The 13,201-nt window shown below is 41.3% G+C and overlaps 1 protein-coding gene across 2 annotated transcripts in view; it reads left to right on the top strand.

Moving 5' to 3' along the window:
* The window catches only part of PPARGC1A (PPARG coactivator 1 alpha), a 364,992-nt gene that overhangs the window by 324,392 nt on the left and 27,399 nt on the right, over positions 1-13,201 (top strand). For both annotated transcript variants that reach the window (XM_058024483.1, XM_058024484.1), the window contains exons 3-5: positions 7,597-7,791; positions 8,754-8,876; positions 9,770-9,974. In XM_058024483.1, coding sequence (XP_057880466.1) covers positions 7,597-7,791; positions 8,754-8,876; positions 9,770-9,974 — 523 coding nt within the window. The remainder of the gene's footprint in view (positions 1-7,596; positions 7,792-8,753; positions 8,877-9,769; positions 9,975-13,201) is intronic.

The following is a 13,201-nucleotide window of genomic DNA, read 5'->3' as shown; positions in this document are numbered from 1 at the left end:
TTTTATTTTATTTTATTTTATTTTATTTTATTTTAACTGTTATACTCTGAAGAGAGGAGGGGGAAAAATGGATGCTACTGGTGCTCCCATCTCCTTCAGCCTGTGGACATTTAGCAGGTCCCTCCAGTGATGCCCTAATGTTCCTAGGAGTGATGCTGGGGATTTGTGCCCCTTTGGGACCTAGCTCTGCAAATTAGGCATTGCAGTACATGAATGGTAATTGTTTAATATTTATATTTATATTATACCTAGAATCACAATATTTATTTAATATCATTTTGGGGGGGGAAGCGTTTTGTAGTTGTACAGCTCATTACTTCAAGTCTATATGTAGAGAAATCCAACTGGAGTGAAGCTTTTATGTAAATGTTGGCAAGTGGTTGGTCCTACAATTGAGATATATATTAACATTCCATATGAAGGGTAGTGGGGCTGTTGAAATCAGAAGGCAGGCTCTGGAGTCAAGTGGTCTTTGCCTGCAGGTGCATGTGAGGAGTATGAATATAGCTGCCTCCTTCAAGAAAAGAAAATATCTTGTTTCCTTTCCATACCCTAAAGGCATTTGCACAGGGGTGGTGATAATTAATCCCCATATTTCTACTTCATATAAAGAAATCTGGCTGTAATTTTCTCCTAGTGGGACTCCATTTTGTTTTTAAAGATAATTGATAGCTCTGGACTTAAGCATTTCAATTATGGGAGTGTCTCTTGGGGACTAGACTAACAGACCTTGGAAAAATGTTCTTATGCAAATGCATCATGTGAATTTGTACTGTAAGACAACGCAGGATGCCTAAGCATTTGCAAAGCAATTGAACAGTAAAATAGAAGCTGAGAAAGTTCTTCATATATGTAAGGGCATGGGACTCATTGTGAGCAGGTAAGGTGGAACAAGTGATTCACCACTTGGACCACTAATTCATCTTTGGCCCTGAGTACAGCCAGCTCTAAGTTGAGGGAAAGGTGGTGCTTGCCTTGGACAGGGCATGGAAAAGGCAGCAAAATCAACATGAGAGCTCTGTCTGTGCCATGCCATGGCAGGTTGACTGCTTTTTCGTACCAGAAGAGGGGAAACTTGGGCTGTAGTTCTTCCCTTTCGTGGTCCTTGACTTACATTCTCATTTTTCTCTGTCAGGAGTAGGAATACCAACCAGCCTGCATCCTAATCCCTGTACACCTCCTACCCTCCCAATGCTTCTGTGCCGCCTGTGGCTCCTTATCCTCTTGTGGCAAAGCTTGGTTTGTGGGGCTAGTGCTGAGACAGCATCTGCCCCTACATATGTGTATGTAACAACACATACTCTGTGCATGTTTGTTGACAGGAGGTGTTCAGGGCCTGAGTGGTGTTAATGAGCTTTTCAGTGCCTCTGCATCCTTATGTGCAAAAAAGGGTGAATCTGTACCCCTCGTTTCTTAAGGAAAAGACAATCTTAAGGACATCCTTACTCCAAAATTTGTAATAAAGGAATTAAGTCCTGTTGGAAATCCCTGGTGTGCTCACAAGTCAATTTTGTTTGTTCGAAGGTAGAGCCATAATGTATTAGTATTTTTAGATCACTCATATTTTCACCTGGAGGAAAAAAAAATATTTTCTTTGTTAATTGTGCTATAAATAGATCTTAGGCTGATGAGGAGAAATGAGTCAATATGTTGAAATGGTGATCCCTTGTGAGTTCTGGTGTACACCTGGCTGCTCTGAATTGCTTACCAAGCTGGGCTGCTGGAGTGGTGACAGCTTCTGCCAGCTGTGGATCTATCCCAAAGTTTCCTGGGCTTTTTACAAAGATGTGGCCAGCTGCCACTGCTCCCAGCTCCTTGGGGCTGTGGATTAATAATGCAGCTTAGACCCTGATCTTTCAGTATGAATCACAGTGGGCCTATGTGCTATTCAAATTGTCAGTAAAGAAGCTTCAGAGCATCATCATTCATTAGCTGATTTCATTCTTTGAGATACAGTCAGCAAAAGTTGTGCACGCACTAATCACAATTGAAAGGGAGAGGAGAAGTCACCCAAAGGGAAGGTGTTGGAGATACTATTAATATGTCGAAAATATTTTCTAAAAGATGGGCTTGATAATCTTCTGGAATGGATCAGCATACCTGTGCTGATGAAAAGAGCTACAGGATAATCCTGACTCAGGACATCTGCACACTGGCTTCAGGGTTTTCAAGAAGAGATCACAGAAACACAGATAGATGGGTTGGAAGGGACCACAGAGGGTCAGCTGGACCAATCTCCCTGCTCAAGCAGGGCCATCCTGGAGCATGTGGCACAGGATTGTGTCCAGACAGTTCTTGAATGTCTCCAGTGACAGAAACTAAACTACACCGCCTCTCTGGGCAACCTGTTCCAGTACTCTGTCCTTCACAGAGTAAAGAAGTTCTTCCTCATGTTCAGGTAGAAAGTTTTGGGCATCAGTTTCTTCCCGTTCCCTCTTGTCCTGTTGCTTGGCCCCACTGAGCAGAGCCTGGCTCCATGCTCCTGCCACCCTCCCTCAGGTACTGACAGACATTGATGAGCTCCCCTCCCAGCTGTGTCTTCTCAAGGCTGAACAGGCCCAGCTCCCTCAGCCTGTCCTCACAACAGAGCTGTTCCAGTCCCTTCAGCATCTTTGTCACCCTCCTCTGGGCCTGTTCCAGGAGCTCCATGTCTCTCTGGTCCTGAGGAGCCCAGAACTGGACACAGAACTCCAGATGAGCTTCACCAGGGCTGAGTAGAGGGGCAGGATCACCTCCCTCAGCCTGCTGGCAATGCTCTCCCTAATGCACCCCAGGGCACCACGGGCCCTCCTGGCCACAAGGGCACTGCTGGCTCATGGACACTTGGTGTCCACCAGGTCCTTCTTTGCAGAGCTGCTTTCCAGCAGTTTGGCCCCAAGCATGTGCTGGTCCCTGGGGTCGTTCTTCCCCAGGTGCAGGATCCTGCATTTGCCTTTGTTGAATTTCAAATGGTCCCTTCCTGCCCATCTCCCTAACCTGCCCAGGTCCTCCTGAAGGGCTGCACAGCACTCAGGGACATCAGTCCAAAGCTTTTACCCACTTTATGTCATCTATGAGGAGGCATCTGAACATTCATCCAAGTCACTGATGAATAAATTAAACAGTACTGGGCCCAGTGTTGAACCCTGGGGGACACCACTTGTGACAGGCCTCAAATCAGGCCCATACCACTGATTACCACCCTCTGGGTTCTGCTGTTCAGCCAGTTTTCAATCCACCTCATTGTCCACTCATCCAGCACAAACTTCCTGAGTTTCCCTATGAGGATGTTGTGAGAGACAGTGTCAAAAGCCTTCCTGAGGTCAAGGTAGACAATATCCACTTGCTCTCCCTTTATCCATCCAGGTAGTTTTTCCATCATGGAAGGCAGTCAGGTTGGTCAATCACGATTTAGTTATCTTTAGTGAAATCATGCTTTCTGATTTAGTGAAATCAGACTACCTCTGATTGCCTGTGTGTCATCCATGTGGATATAGGTGGCCTCCAAAATGAGGTGCTCCGTCACCTTTTTAGGGATCGAGGAGAGGCTGACTGGCCTCGTTGTTGTTGAGTGGGCCAATACTGGGCCCCATATTGAACCTTGTGGAGCACGACTCATGATGCCACTCATGACTCCTTGCCATTTTTGAAGACTGGGGTGACATTTGCTTTCTTCAGTCCTCAGACACCTCTCCTGATATCCATGACCTTTCAGAGATGACCAGAAGCAGCCTCACTATGATGTCTGTCAGCTCTCTCCAGCATTCATTGATGTGTTGTGTCAGGGCCTATGGACTTGTGGATTTCAAGTTTTCCTAGGTTTTCTCTAACCCAATCTGATGGTAATGACAGAGATTTTAAAATGTTGCATGATTTTTTAAAGGAAGAAAATTTAAGGATAAATTACAGCATTGCTCCCTATATACACCCTAAAGGGATGCCTGTGAGTGAGAGCATGGACAAGCTTCTGTTGCAGCTCAATCTTTGGCCTCTGTGGATTGCTGACAAGTAACAGGTATTACAGACATAAAATGCTAACCACAGGGTGAGCCCAGCTCCATCAATAGTCAGAATAAGCAAAAGAGAAGGAATCATCAGGGGTAGAGGATTTAAATACCTTTGCGTGGGTAAATTATCAACTCATTTCACTGACCAAAGAGAGAATATCTCTGGAGACATTTTACTGAAGGCAGAAATGCAATTAGATTGTTACACAACTATTACAGTGTTTTCAGACAGAGAATTTTTTTTAGTGCTGTAGAAGTATTAAATTATTAGAGCAAAACATGTAAAACCAGAGAAGAGCTCAGGTAAAAACTTTCCATGGTCTTTGGACTCCTAGATGGACTCATGGTTTGAGGATTGGTTGATGTTCTTGCAGTTTACCTCTGTTGAATTCACCCATAAAGAGTGACATAAATGCCAGATTTTATTTCCTTTCAGAGCTAATGGCATTCTGGATATGCTGGAAATTTCTGTTGTCAGAAACACAGAAGTGCGTGCATTCATTGGCATACTTGTGTTCCTTGCCTCCTTCGTCTGGGTGAAAATTATAGGGATCAAAACATATCTGGCCCCAATGTCTTCATGCTAACATAACAGTGTGATTTGGAAGTGATGCATAACTGCTTCTGCATTTAAAAGGCAAGTTAGCAACATGGAGTCATTATGCATTGTTTTCATAAAAGTTTAATAATTGCATTTGCCATGCAGCTTTACATTTGAGATTATCCTCTGGTCCTTCTTCTTACACACTGTAGTTCATTTAGGTGGTCTAAATACCTAAGATCTGCTCCTATAAAGAGAAGCAAATCCTTCTTGTGAGATCCTGCTTGAAGTTAAGGACATGGTGTAGTCAGTTCCAGGGAGCACGCAGCACATCCTCTGGCCTTGGCAGAGGTGGGGGTGCTCGGCTCCTCCTGTTCCACCGAGCCCATGCAGCGAGCAGGTTGGATGCCAGTCTGAAATGTGAACTTCTGCAGTGACACTGCTGAAACTGTGAAAGAGCCTGCATTTGGCCATGGTGTTGCTTCTCCCCAGTGCTGTCAACACCAAGACTCAGACTGCAACAGCAAAAGAGGAAGCTGCTGCTTCAGTGATTATTGTTCAGACATTGATGTACCCAACCATCTCTCCCTCTGCATCTCTCCACAGCACCATTTCTGCTGTATCTAATAATTGTGTTTCTTTATAAACAATGATTTAGGACAATTATTTAGCAATAGCATAGTTAAATCTTTAAGAGGTTATCTAGCAATGTCATTTTCTTGACTAATGTGTTCCTGCTGCCATGTCGTTTGTGAGTAGACATGTGTTAGCCAGCTAGTGTGCTTCATCTGTGGTGACTTTGATTTATTTGCTCTGTAAATTGGGACTGAAGCAATAATGGAAAGTGACATTAATTGTTTAACAGAGTCCTCTTTGTCACATCCTCTGCTTTCTCTGGGGTGTTTGAATGTTGAAACTTGTACAAAACTAATTGAAATTGCTGTGATGAGGACCAGTGTCCGCTCAACTTTCTGTTCTTGAATGTCAGCGCACTTGAATGTCTGTTTAAAGCCTGAGAGTGGAGCAGCTAACAGCAAATATCAGGTTTTCTTCCGGCATGCTATTATTAAAGGAGGCATTCCCTGTTAGAAATAGCAACACTTCCAGCTTCATTGTCAGCTTTATAAGCTGCAAGGCTCAGCAGTGTGCCCCACCAGATGGACTTGCTGAAAACATTCCTGGTGTAGGGCTGGGGTCAGGCAGCCAAACCAGCCCATGGACACCCTTAGGCTCGAGGGCTGGCTCTCACACCATTCATCCCACCACCTTGGGATGGGGACTTGAAATGCCATTGGGAAAAAACACTGGTACACACTTTCTTGCCCAATGTGCCTTTTCTTACTATTCTAGAAGTGACACAGTAATTTTTCTCTTTTCCTCTCAGTAAGTGGCTGTGAAAAGCTGAATTCGGAGCATGGTTTCATTTGGCTCCCTTCTGCCAATTTCATTCTCTACACAGTGAATTATCACAGCTGTGTGCACATGTCTCCCTAGTATGGTGGAAATCAACTGATACCAAAATTTGGATACTTTTTCTCAGTGGATAAGTGCCTTTTGGCCTTTCAAGTAAATGCTTCTCCTTAGCATTAACTTGCCTGAGTATTTATTTGTTTCTTGGAGATGATGCCGTAAGCACCAGAACAGTGCTCTGCCTTAGCTTTCTAGCTCAAAGACAGCTTTTATGTTAGAAGCTGTGAGGTGTGATTTGGCAGAGAAGCCTAGCAGGAGCAATTATCTGCGTGGTTTATGATCATCTCTGTTCAGAGTCTGCTAGATAAAAGTATTACTGAAAAAAGTCATGCTAAGGGGATACCCAGATTCACTTGATTATTTTTTTTCCAAAGTGTAACTTGGCAATGTTTTGCTGTTGCTTTTTTTGACTTCTTTTTTTTGCTTGTTTGTTTGTCTTGCTGGTATTATTTGTCCTGCTAGTTCACTTTCTTACTTTGAGATTTGAACTTAGCTGAAATTTTTTCACAGTGGGGACCTGGAGCATGATGAGCTGCTCTGAAGCTGGTGGAGAAACTCTCAATTTGATATCACTTGAATCAGTGAAAGGCTTTTCATTTACTTCAATAGCACTAGGATCAGCCTAGGAGTCCTAGATAATTGATCTGTCAAGATCAATTTCCAATCTCTCTGAAAAATAAATATAATGATTTTTACACAGTTCTATTTCTCAGTTCTAACTCTCAGCACTCAAAAAATCTGTGTCTTAATATACAGTAGGGACTATATTTCATTAAAAATCAGGAGGCGCTTAAATTTACTCAATTTGACAAAAAGAACTCTTGCTGCTGAAATAAGATATAAATTAACATTACAGGCACTTCTGATTAGAAATTAATCTATTTTTTATAATTGCAGTCAGAATTTGATAAATGCATACAATAGTGTATTGAGCACTCAAAAGACACAATTTGAAAGGACAACTTCAAAGGCAACCTCCCTAATATGTTTCTTTAAAAGAAACCCAAACAACCTGTCATTTACCATATGAGTGCTGCTGGCTATTCTTACACCAGAATACTCAGGAATAAGAAGCTGCTTTATTTTGGAGCAAGGATTTGCAGAAATGTGGAAGGGAAACCCTTTCTTGCTTACACTGGACCGTATATGTGAATGAAGTTTTCAGTGTTTTTCTGGTGATTCGTTTTGGTGTCCTGATTAGCTGTCTGATTCCTGTAATTTTGTCATGTCAGATAGCTGGTGTTCAGTGTTGAAGAGCAAAAGAAAGGGACAGCCTGGGCTGACACCATCATTAGGTGTCAGCATCTTAGGCTCATCCTGTAATACAATCCCTGAGTGATCACTTATCATTCTTAACACCTGACAGAAGAAAGAATTGTGGAAGAAAAGTAAACTCGCATTACGCCATGAGTGCAAAGAGATTTCTTTTGAACAGAAATGGATCATTTTATTGTACCTAATTCCTTGTCTGAGATTCTGTTGCAGGTTGCTGTTCCAAGGGCCAGTTTAACTACGTGTTGTCTGCTTGTTCACACACAGAGGCATCGTTTTGTTCCTTTTCTCACCTGGTTCCTCTTTTTATTTCGTCCTCTCCCACAGAAACTAGATGAAGAGAGCGAGGCAAACTTGCTAGCAGTTCTCACAGAAACGCTGGACAGCATCCCTGTGGATGAGGATGGATTGCCTTCCTTTGATGCACTGACAGATGGAGATGTGACCAACGAAAATGCCGCTAGCCCCTCCCCAGTGCCCGACGGCGCCCCTCCGACCCAGGAGGCAGAAGAGCCGTCTCTAGTAAGAACCCTTCCTACTGTTTAACAGGAATTGGATGTGCCTCTGGCCACCCGCTGCATGGGTATGATGTAGTCACAGTAAGGTCTGGACTTTTCATTTAGACTGGAGAGGAAAATCGAGTAAAGAGCTGAGAATTAAGTGGGGGAAACCACCCCCCACCAAATAGCCATAGGATGATTAATATGGCAGTCTATTAAAAAGTTGTTGAAAAGGTTGTTTTTGAAACTCTTAAGCTAATGGGGCTGACATTTTTGCTTATCATTCTGTTCAGATGAGTCGGGGTAATGGTTCTTAACTCATATTTCATTTCTTGGGGCTCTTTTTGTTGTGTATGTTTAGACATCATTTTTGGTGCTCTCTGAAGAAAGGCCCAATGAGTCTGTTGGGATGCAGGGCTGATTTTGTGTTTTTAACATCGATTTGACCAGTAAGCACCAGCTTAATGCTAACCAGGGCAAAACTGAATCTTGGATGAGGATGTGGGTGAAACATTATATGCATTTTGCTTAGTAAATCTGGTCTGTGATGTGATTCTGTTTCTGCTGAAAGCCTCTTATCACTGGCTTCAGTGGGAACAGAGCCAGATACCTGAATCTTGACACCATATCCATTACTCTGGTAAAGTTTATGTCTCTGTATAGATCAGAGGCGTCTTCACGTCAAACAGATCACTGAGAATTTCATTTTGCCCTGGATTCAGAGATCCATGATCCCTGTCAGTTCTGCTTGCCGCTCAGTATACTGCAGTAAAGGGAGCAGAAATGTGCTGCCAAGCCAGAAGGAAATGAAATCTGTTTACTCTGAGGAATATCAAGTCCTGCTTTTTGTTTTATTGTACTTTGCTTGCTGAAATTGATATAACTAACTTTAAGTAACTATGCAAAAATGTAGATAAGTCACTTTACTTGATAAAGATGTTTAACTCTTTTCCTTCTACTTCCCTTTCCCTGATGTGTTTGTAGCTTAAGAAGCTCTTGCTGGCTCCAGCCAACACTCAGCTAAATTACAATGAATGCAGTGGTCTCAGCACACAAAACCATGCAAACACTAATCACAGGATCAGAACAAGCCCTGTGGTTGTTAAGGTACAAACTTAATTTTTATAATAAGGGGAAAAAAAAGAAAATGTAACAAGGTCTTTTATGCTTTTAGCAATCAAGCAAGAAGTAGATCTGAATGTATTGTATGTGCTTACTATTTTCTAACTAATTTTTAAAAAATGTGAGTTGTAGACTGGGTTCCAGAAAATCATCTGAGCTCTTTTATGCTCTGAATATTTCATTTATGCCCCTTCTTTTGGCAGAGTTCAGTTGTAGTCACACCGTCTGTTACTCTTACCTACTTTACTGATACACAGAGTAGGATGGGATGTGATAAAATTTGCTGATGGTCTGGTGTTGTTTATGGGTGACTCCAGGATGTGGGACTGCCATTTCCCCAGCTGTCTGAGCTAAGACAAATGACACTGGATTCTTGGCAAAAGATGTATATTAGACATTGGTTGGATGGAATGGGGGGCTTGGACGTAATTCTGTTAGCAGGCAGTATTAAACAATGTTTGTCTTGCCGTTCAGTGTAACTGAAAACGGGCCATTTACGAGTACTTAAGAGAGTTGTGAATACTGGGCCCAAGCAATCAGCAGCAAATTAAGGTTTAAACCAGCTTATTTTTTTGTTCACACTAAAGGCGCTGTAGGGTCTTGTTAGTTACATGTTGCTGAGTAGGAACATTGCAATGTAGGAGAAATGAAATAAAAAGCTGCATAAATGTAATTTAGGAATTTTAAATGTAATTTTCTTTCCTTGTTCTGCAAACAGTTATTCACAGCTCATAGATCTAGTACACTTAGGCTGAACACTTCATTGAAAATCTCATCTCTTCAGAAAACCTATATCCATTCTGATAAGGTTCAGCTCACTAATTTTAGCTTTACTTTATTTTATTTTATTTTATTATTTTATTTTACCCTGTTTTAAGACTGAGAATTCATGGAGCAATAAAGCGAAGAGCATTTGTCAACAGCAAAAGCCTCAGAGACGCCCCTGCTCTGAACTTCTCAAATATCTGACTACGAATGATGATCCTCCTCAGACCAAACCAGCAGAGAACAGGAACAGCAGCAAAGAGAAATGCACCTCCAAAAGGAAGCCCCATCTGCAGTCTCAGACAAATCATCTGCAGGGTAGGTGTGGGACTGCAGAATACAGCTTTGGTACCAGCAGTAACCCTGGGAAGCTGGAGTACCATGGTTGGGAATACCCTCAGTACTTTTTCTGTTCTTTGGATTGGTATTGGAAACCCGGCATCACTTCTGTGTAAAGAAAATTTTTAAACTGTATTATGAAGTTAGAATTAGTTAGCTAGATTTAGCTTTTAGACATATATGATCATTTTGTTTCTTGCCCCAAGCCTCAGAAAAGGATCTCAGGAAAAGTTTAGGAAATACCACTTGGCAATATACCAAGCTAGCTGGAGACAAGTGTAGCACTAAGAAACCATTATGCCCCTAAACAAGTTCGGCAGGTCAGTTCATTAGTGAGCTTCTTTCTCTGTTGCTGGAGTAAAACTGAGGGCATTGTTAACCTGTCACCTAGCCCTTAAGAGACAATAAATAGTGCTCTCACTGCTACAGAGAAAACAATAAATGTGTCATTCCTGTTAAAGCTGGAATGCTGGTTTGTAATTTTATTTTGTAAATAGTTGAAAGTTTAGATGCTATCCTGATCTTTCTCTCTTGTTTTTGGATTTTTTATGGTCAAAACTAAACACTTCTGTTGACTTTTAGTATCCCCTGATGTGTAAAAAACTGGTCTATATTACAAGTAGCTTCTGTGACAGAGATGCAAGAACTTAAAGCTTCCTCTCTCACTTTCTCTCCCTCTCTTTCCCTCTGTTTTCCCACGATAAAGGAAAGCTGTAAAAGCTTACGAACCCAAAGGGAGCTTTTTTAAGTTATTGCTACTTTAAAATACATCTATGTATTGATGTTGGCCTGGCATCTGAAAGGCTTTGTGCCTGCCTCAGACTCATCAGTGCCAATCCTGGATGCCTCCACTAAAGTCAGTGGAAGTTACCTGTCTGCAATAGAGATCAGGATGTGACCTTAAATGTGGTGTTTGGTATTTCCAAAGCAACAGTTGTAAACTGTATGTTCTTTCTTCTTTTCCCCTCCCTCTTTCTTGCATTTCAACCTCTATCAAATCTGTTTTCTCATTCTGCACTAGGAAGTATAAGCAAACTTAATAAAAGTAATCTTCCCTTCCTGTCAGTTAATATTGTTCTTGCAGCTGTACATTCTGACATTCTAAGTAAGGGTTTTCTCCATTACGGGCTCAAATTATCTGAACAATATTTCTCATATGAAGGAAATCCAACTGCTCCTAAAGCTTCTTAATGCCAACTGCCACTTCTTCTGGGTGGCTTTATCAGTCTGCTTTCACAGCAGAATCCAGACTGAACTCTACCTGTGAAACCTGGGTCTGTTACTGCAATGGTACTGAAAAACAGAACTGCCAGAAATTACAGGGGGCTTTATTAACACTGTTGGATGTTAAGGTGGCAGATGATAAAGTGCATCATGTATAACATGCTCTATGCACGTGTGTGTTATACCCATACAGAGATATATGTGCACACAAGCATGCATGCAGATTATAAAGTCCTTCTATTCAGATCAGAGCTGCTTTTTTTCCCCCAGCTGAGCAATTGTGTAGATTCAGTTCAAAGAGTCAGGGCACACTGAGCTGTGGAAACAACACGGAGGAGAGGTTAGGAAAGTCCAAAGGGACATATAGCTAACAACTGTGCTTAACAGATGACTGTGATTTTAGTGGTCTTGCAGGTGAATTTGCAGGCACAGAGAAATTACCTTCTTTAATTTTCCTGTGCTTTAATTTACAGGCTTCTGAAATGTTTTTTCAGCAAATTTGCCTCATGCACCAATATATAACTTCAATATCAATGGATTTGCATATAATGCAAATACAAGAATATAATGCTTTCAGCTTGGACAGTCAATTCATGCAGAATCAACCTTGCAAATTTAACTGATATTTGCAGACCTGCAGTCATTGGTTCATACATTTAATCAAAGGTACAAGAAAATTGGCTTTTTCTGTTTTAAAAAACTATCACAGTCTGAGATTTTCTTTCAGAGTTAGGGAAAGCTCACAAAGGATAAGTCAAATGTTATTTTCCTTTAGGGTTACTGTTGCAAACATATTGCAAACCCACGGGAATGTCCACAAACGCATTCATGCCAAAGATCATCTGTGGTTTTGCACTGAAATTTGCCCATGAGGAAACGTAGTTCTTTTGAACCTTAATGTTTTCAATTTACAGGGACAAGCAACTTGATGTGAACTCTTTTTAATAAAAAAAAAAAAAAAACCCACACTACAGTAGACCTTGAAACTCTAATAAACAGGCACCATGTAAAATGACAGTGTCTTGGCTAAATATTTACACTATCAATAGCTGTATGTGAGTATGAATCCTTTGCAGAAAGAATGTTTGGTCAAGCTCTTGCCTAGCAATAAGAAAACTGATGGATGTTCTGGTATGTGAACTTCTCAGTGGGAGAGCTCGGTGATATCTGCCTAAAATTAATACATGGGAGTGTGAGATAATGCCTTGGTTCTGTGCCCATCTCTGGCAGATTTGCACTGTACCTCAGTGCTTCAGAATTTAATAAGAGTATACTCTGATATGCAACTATTCTGTGGGACTAATAAGAGCTAGAAAGAGACTTTTAAGAGACGTAAATAGCTCTTACACATTCAGCTTCCTTAGCCTAAATTGGTTAAGAGTGTGCCAATTTTTATTTCAAAATAAAAAAAAAAAAAAAAAAAGGAAGGACTTTGTATAAAACTTTATTCCAGAGCCTTACTGCAAGATCTGTTTTTTTAAGCCAATTTTACCTCCAGGTAGCCACAGGCAAACATTAGTATTCCTAGATGTATATAAATTGCACACAAAGATGTGTCAGGTTACATTCAGTTTTACTGCACCTGCTGTAATGCACAGATCAGTGACTGTGCTGGACCAGACAAATAACTCGTTGAGGTGCATCTCCTCACTCCAGCAGTGACTGCTGAGGAAGGTGAACCTGAGGTGAACACCTGAGCTTCCTTTTCTCATATGGAGAGAAGAAACAATATGCAGCTTTTGAGAATTAATTTTTTAAAATGTTATATTACTTCAGGAATGCTCTAGAGCATATAAAAGTAATCAATTTGCATATAAAATCCCTTAATGTTGATGGGAGCTCCAAGCCTGTAATGAATATGAAATATGCAGTAGTGACACTCTGGACAAAAGATCTGCAGTGCAGGAGTGTTCAAGGGGAACATTTTGTCTTAAGTAATTAATCTGCAGAAGAGATCCCCTGCTGTTGTTCCTGCTACAATG

Source organism: Melospiza georgiana, chromosome 5 (genome assembly GCF_028018845.1).
Source record: "Melospiza georgiana isolate bMelGeo1 chromosome 5, bMelGeo1.pri, whole genome shotgun sequence".
NCBI classification, from domain to species: domain Eukaryota; kingdom Metazoa; phylum Chordata; class Aves; order Passeriformes; family Passerellidae; genus Melospiza; species Melospiza georgiana.
The sequence above is the reverse complement of the archived record's forward strand: the minus strand, read 5'-3'. Positions and strand labels throughout refer to the sequence as shown.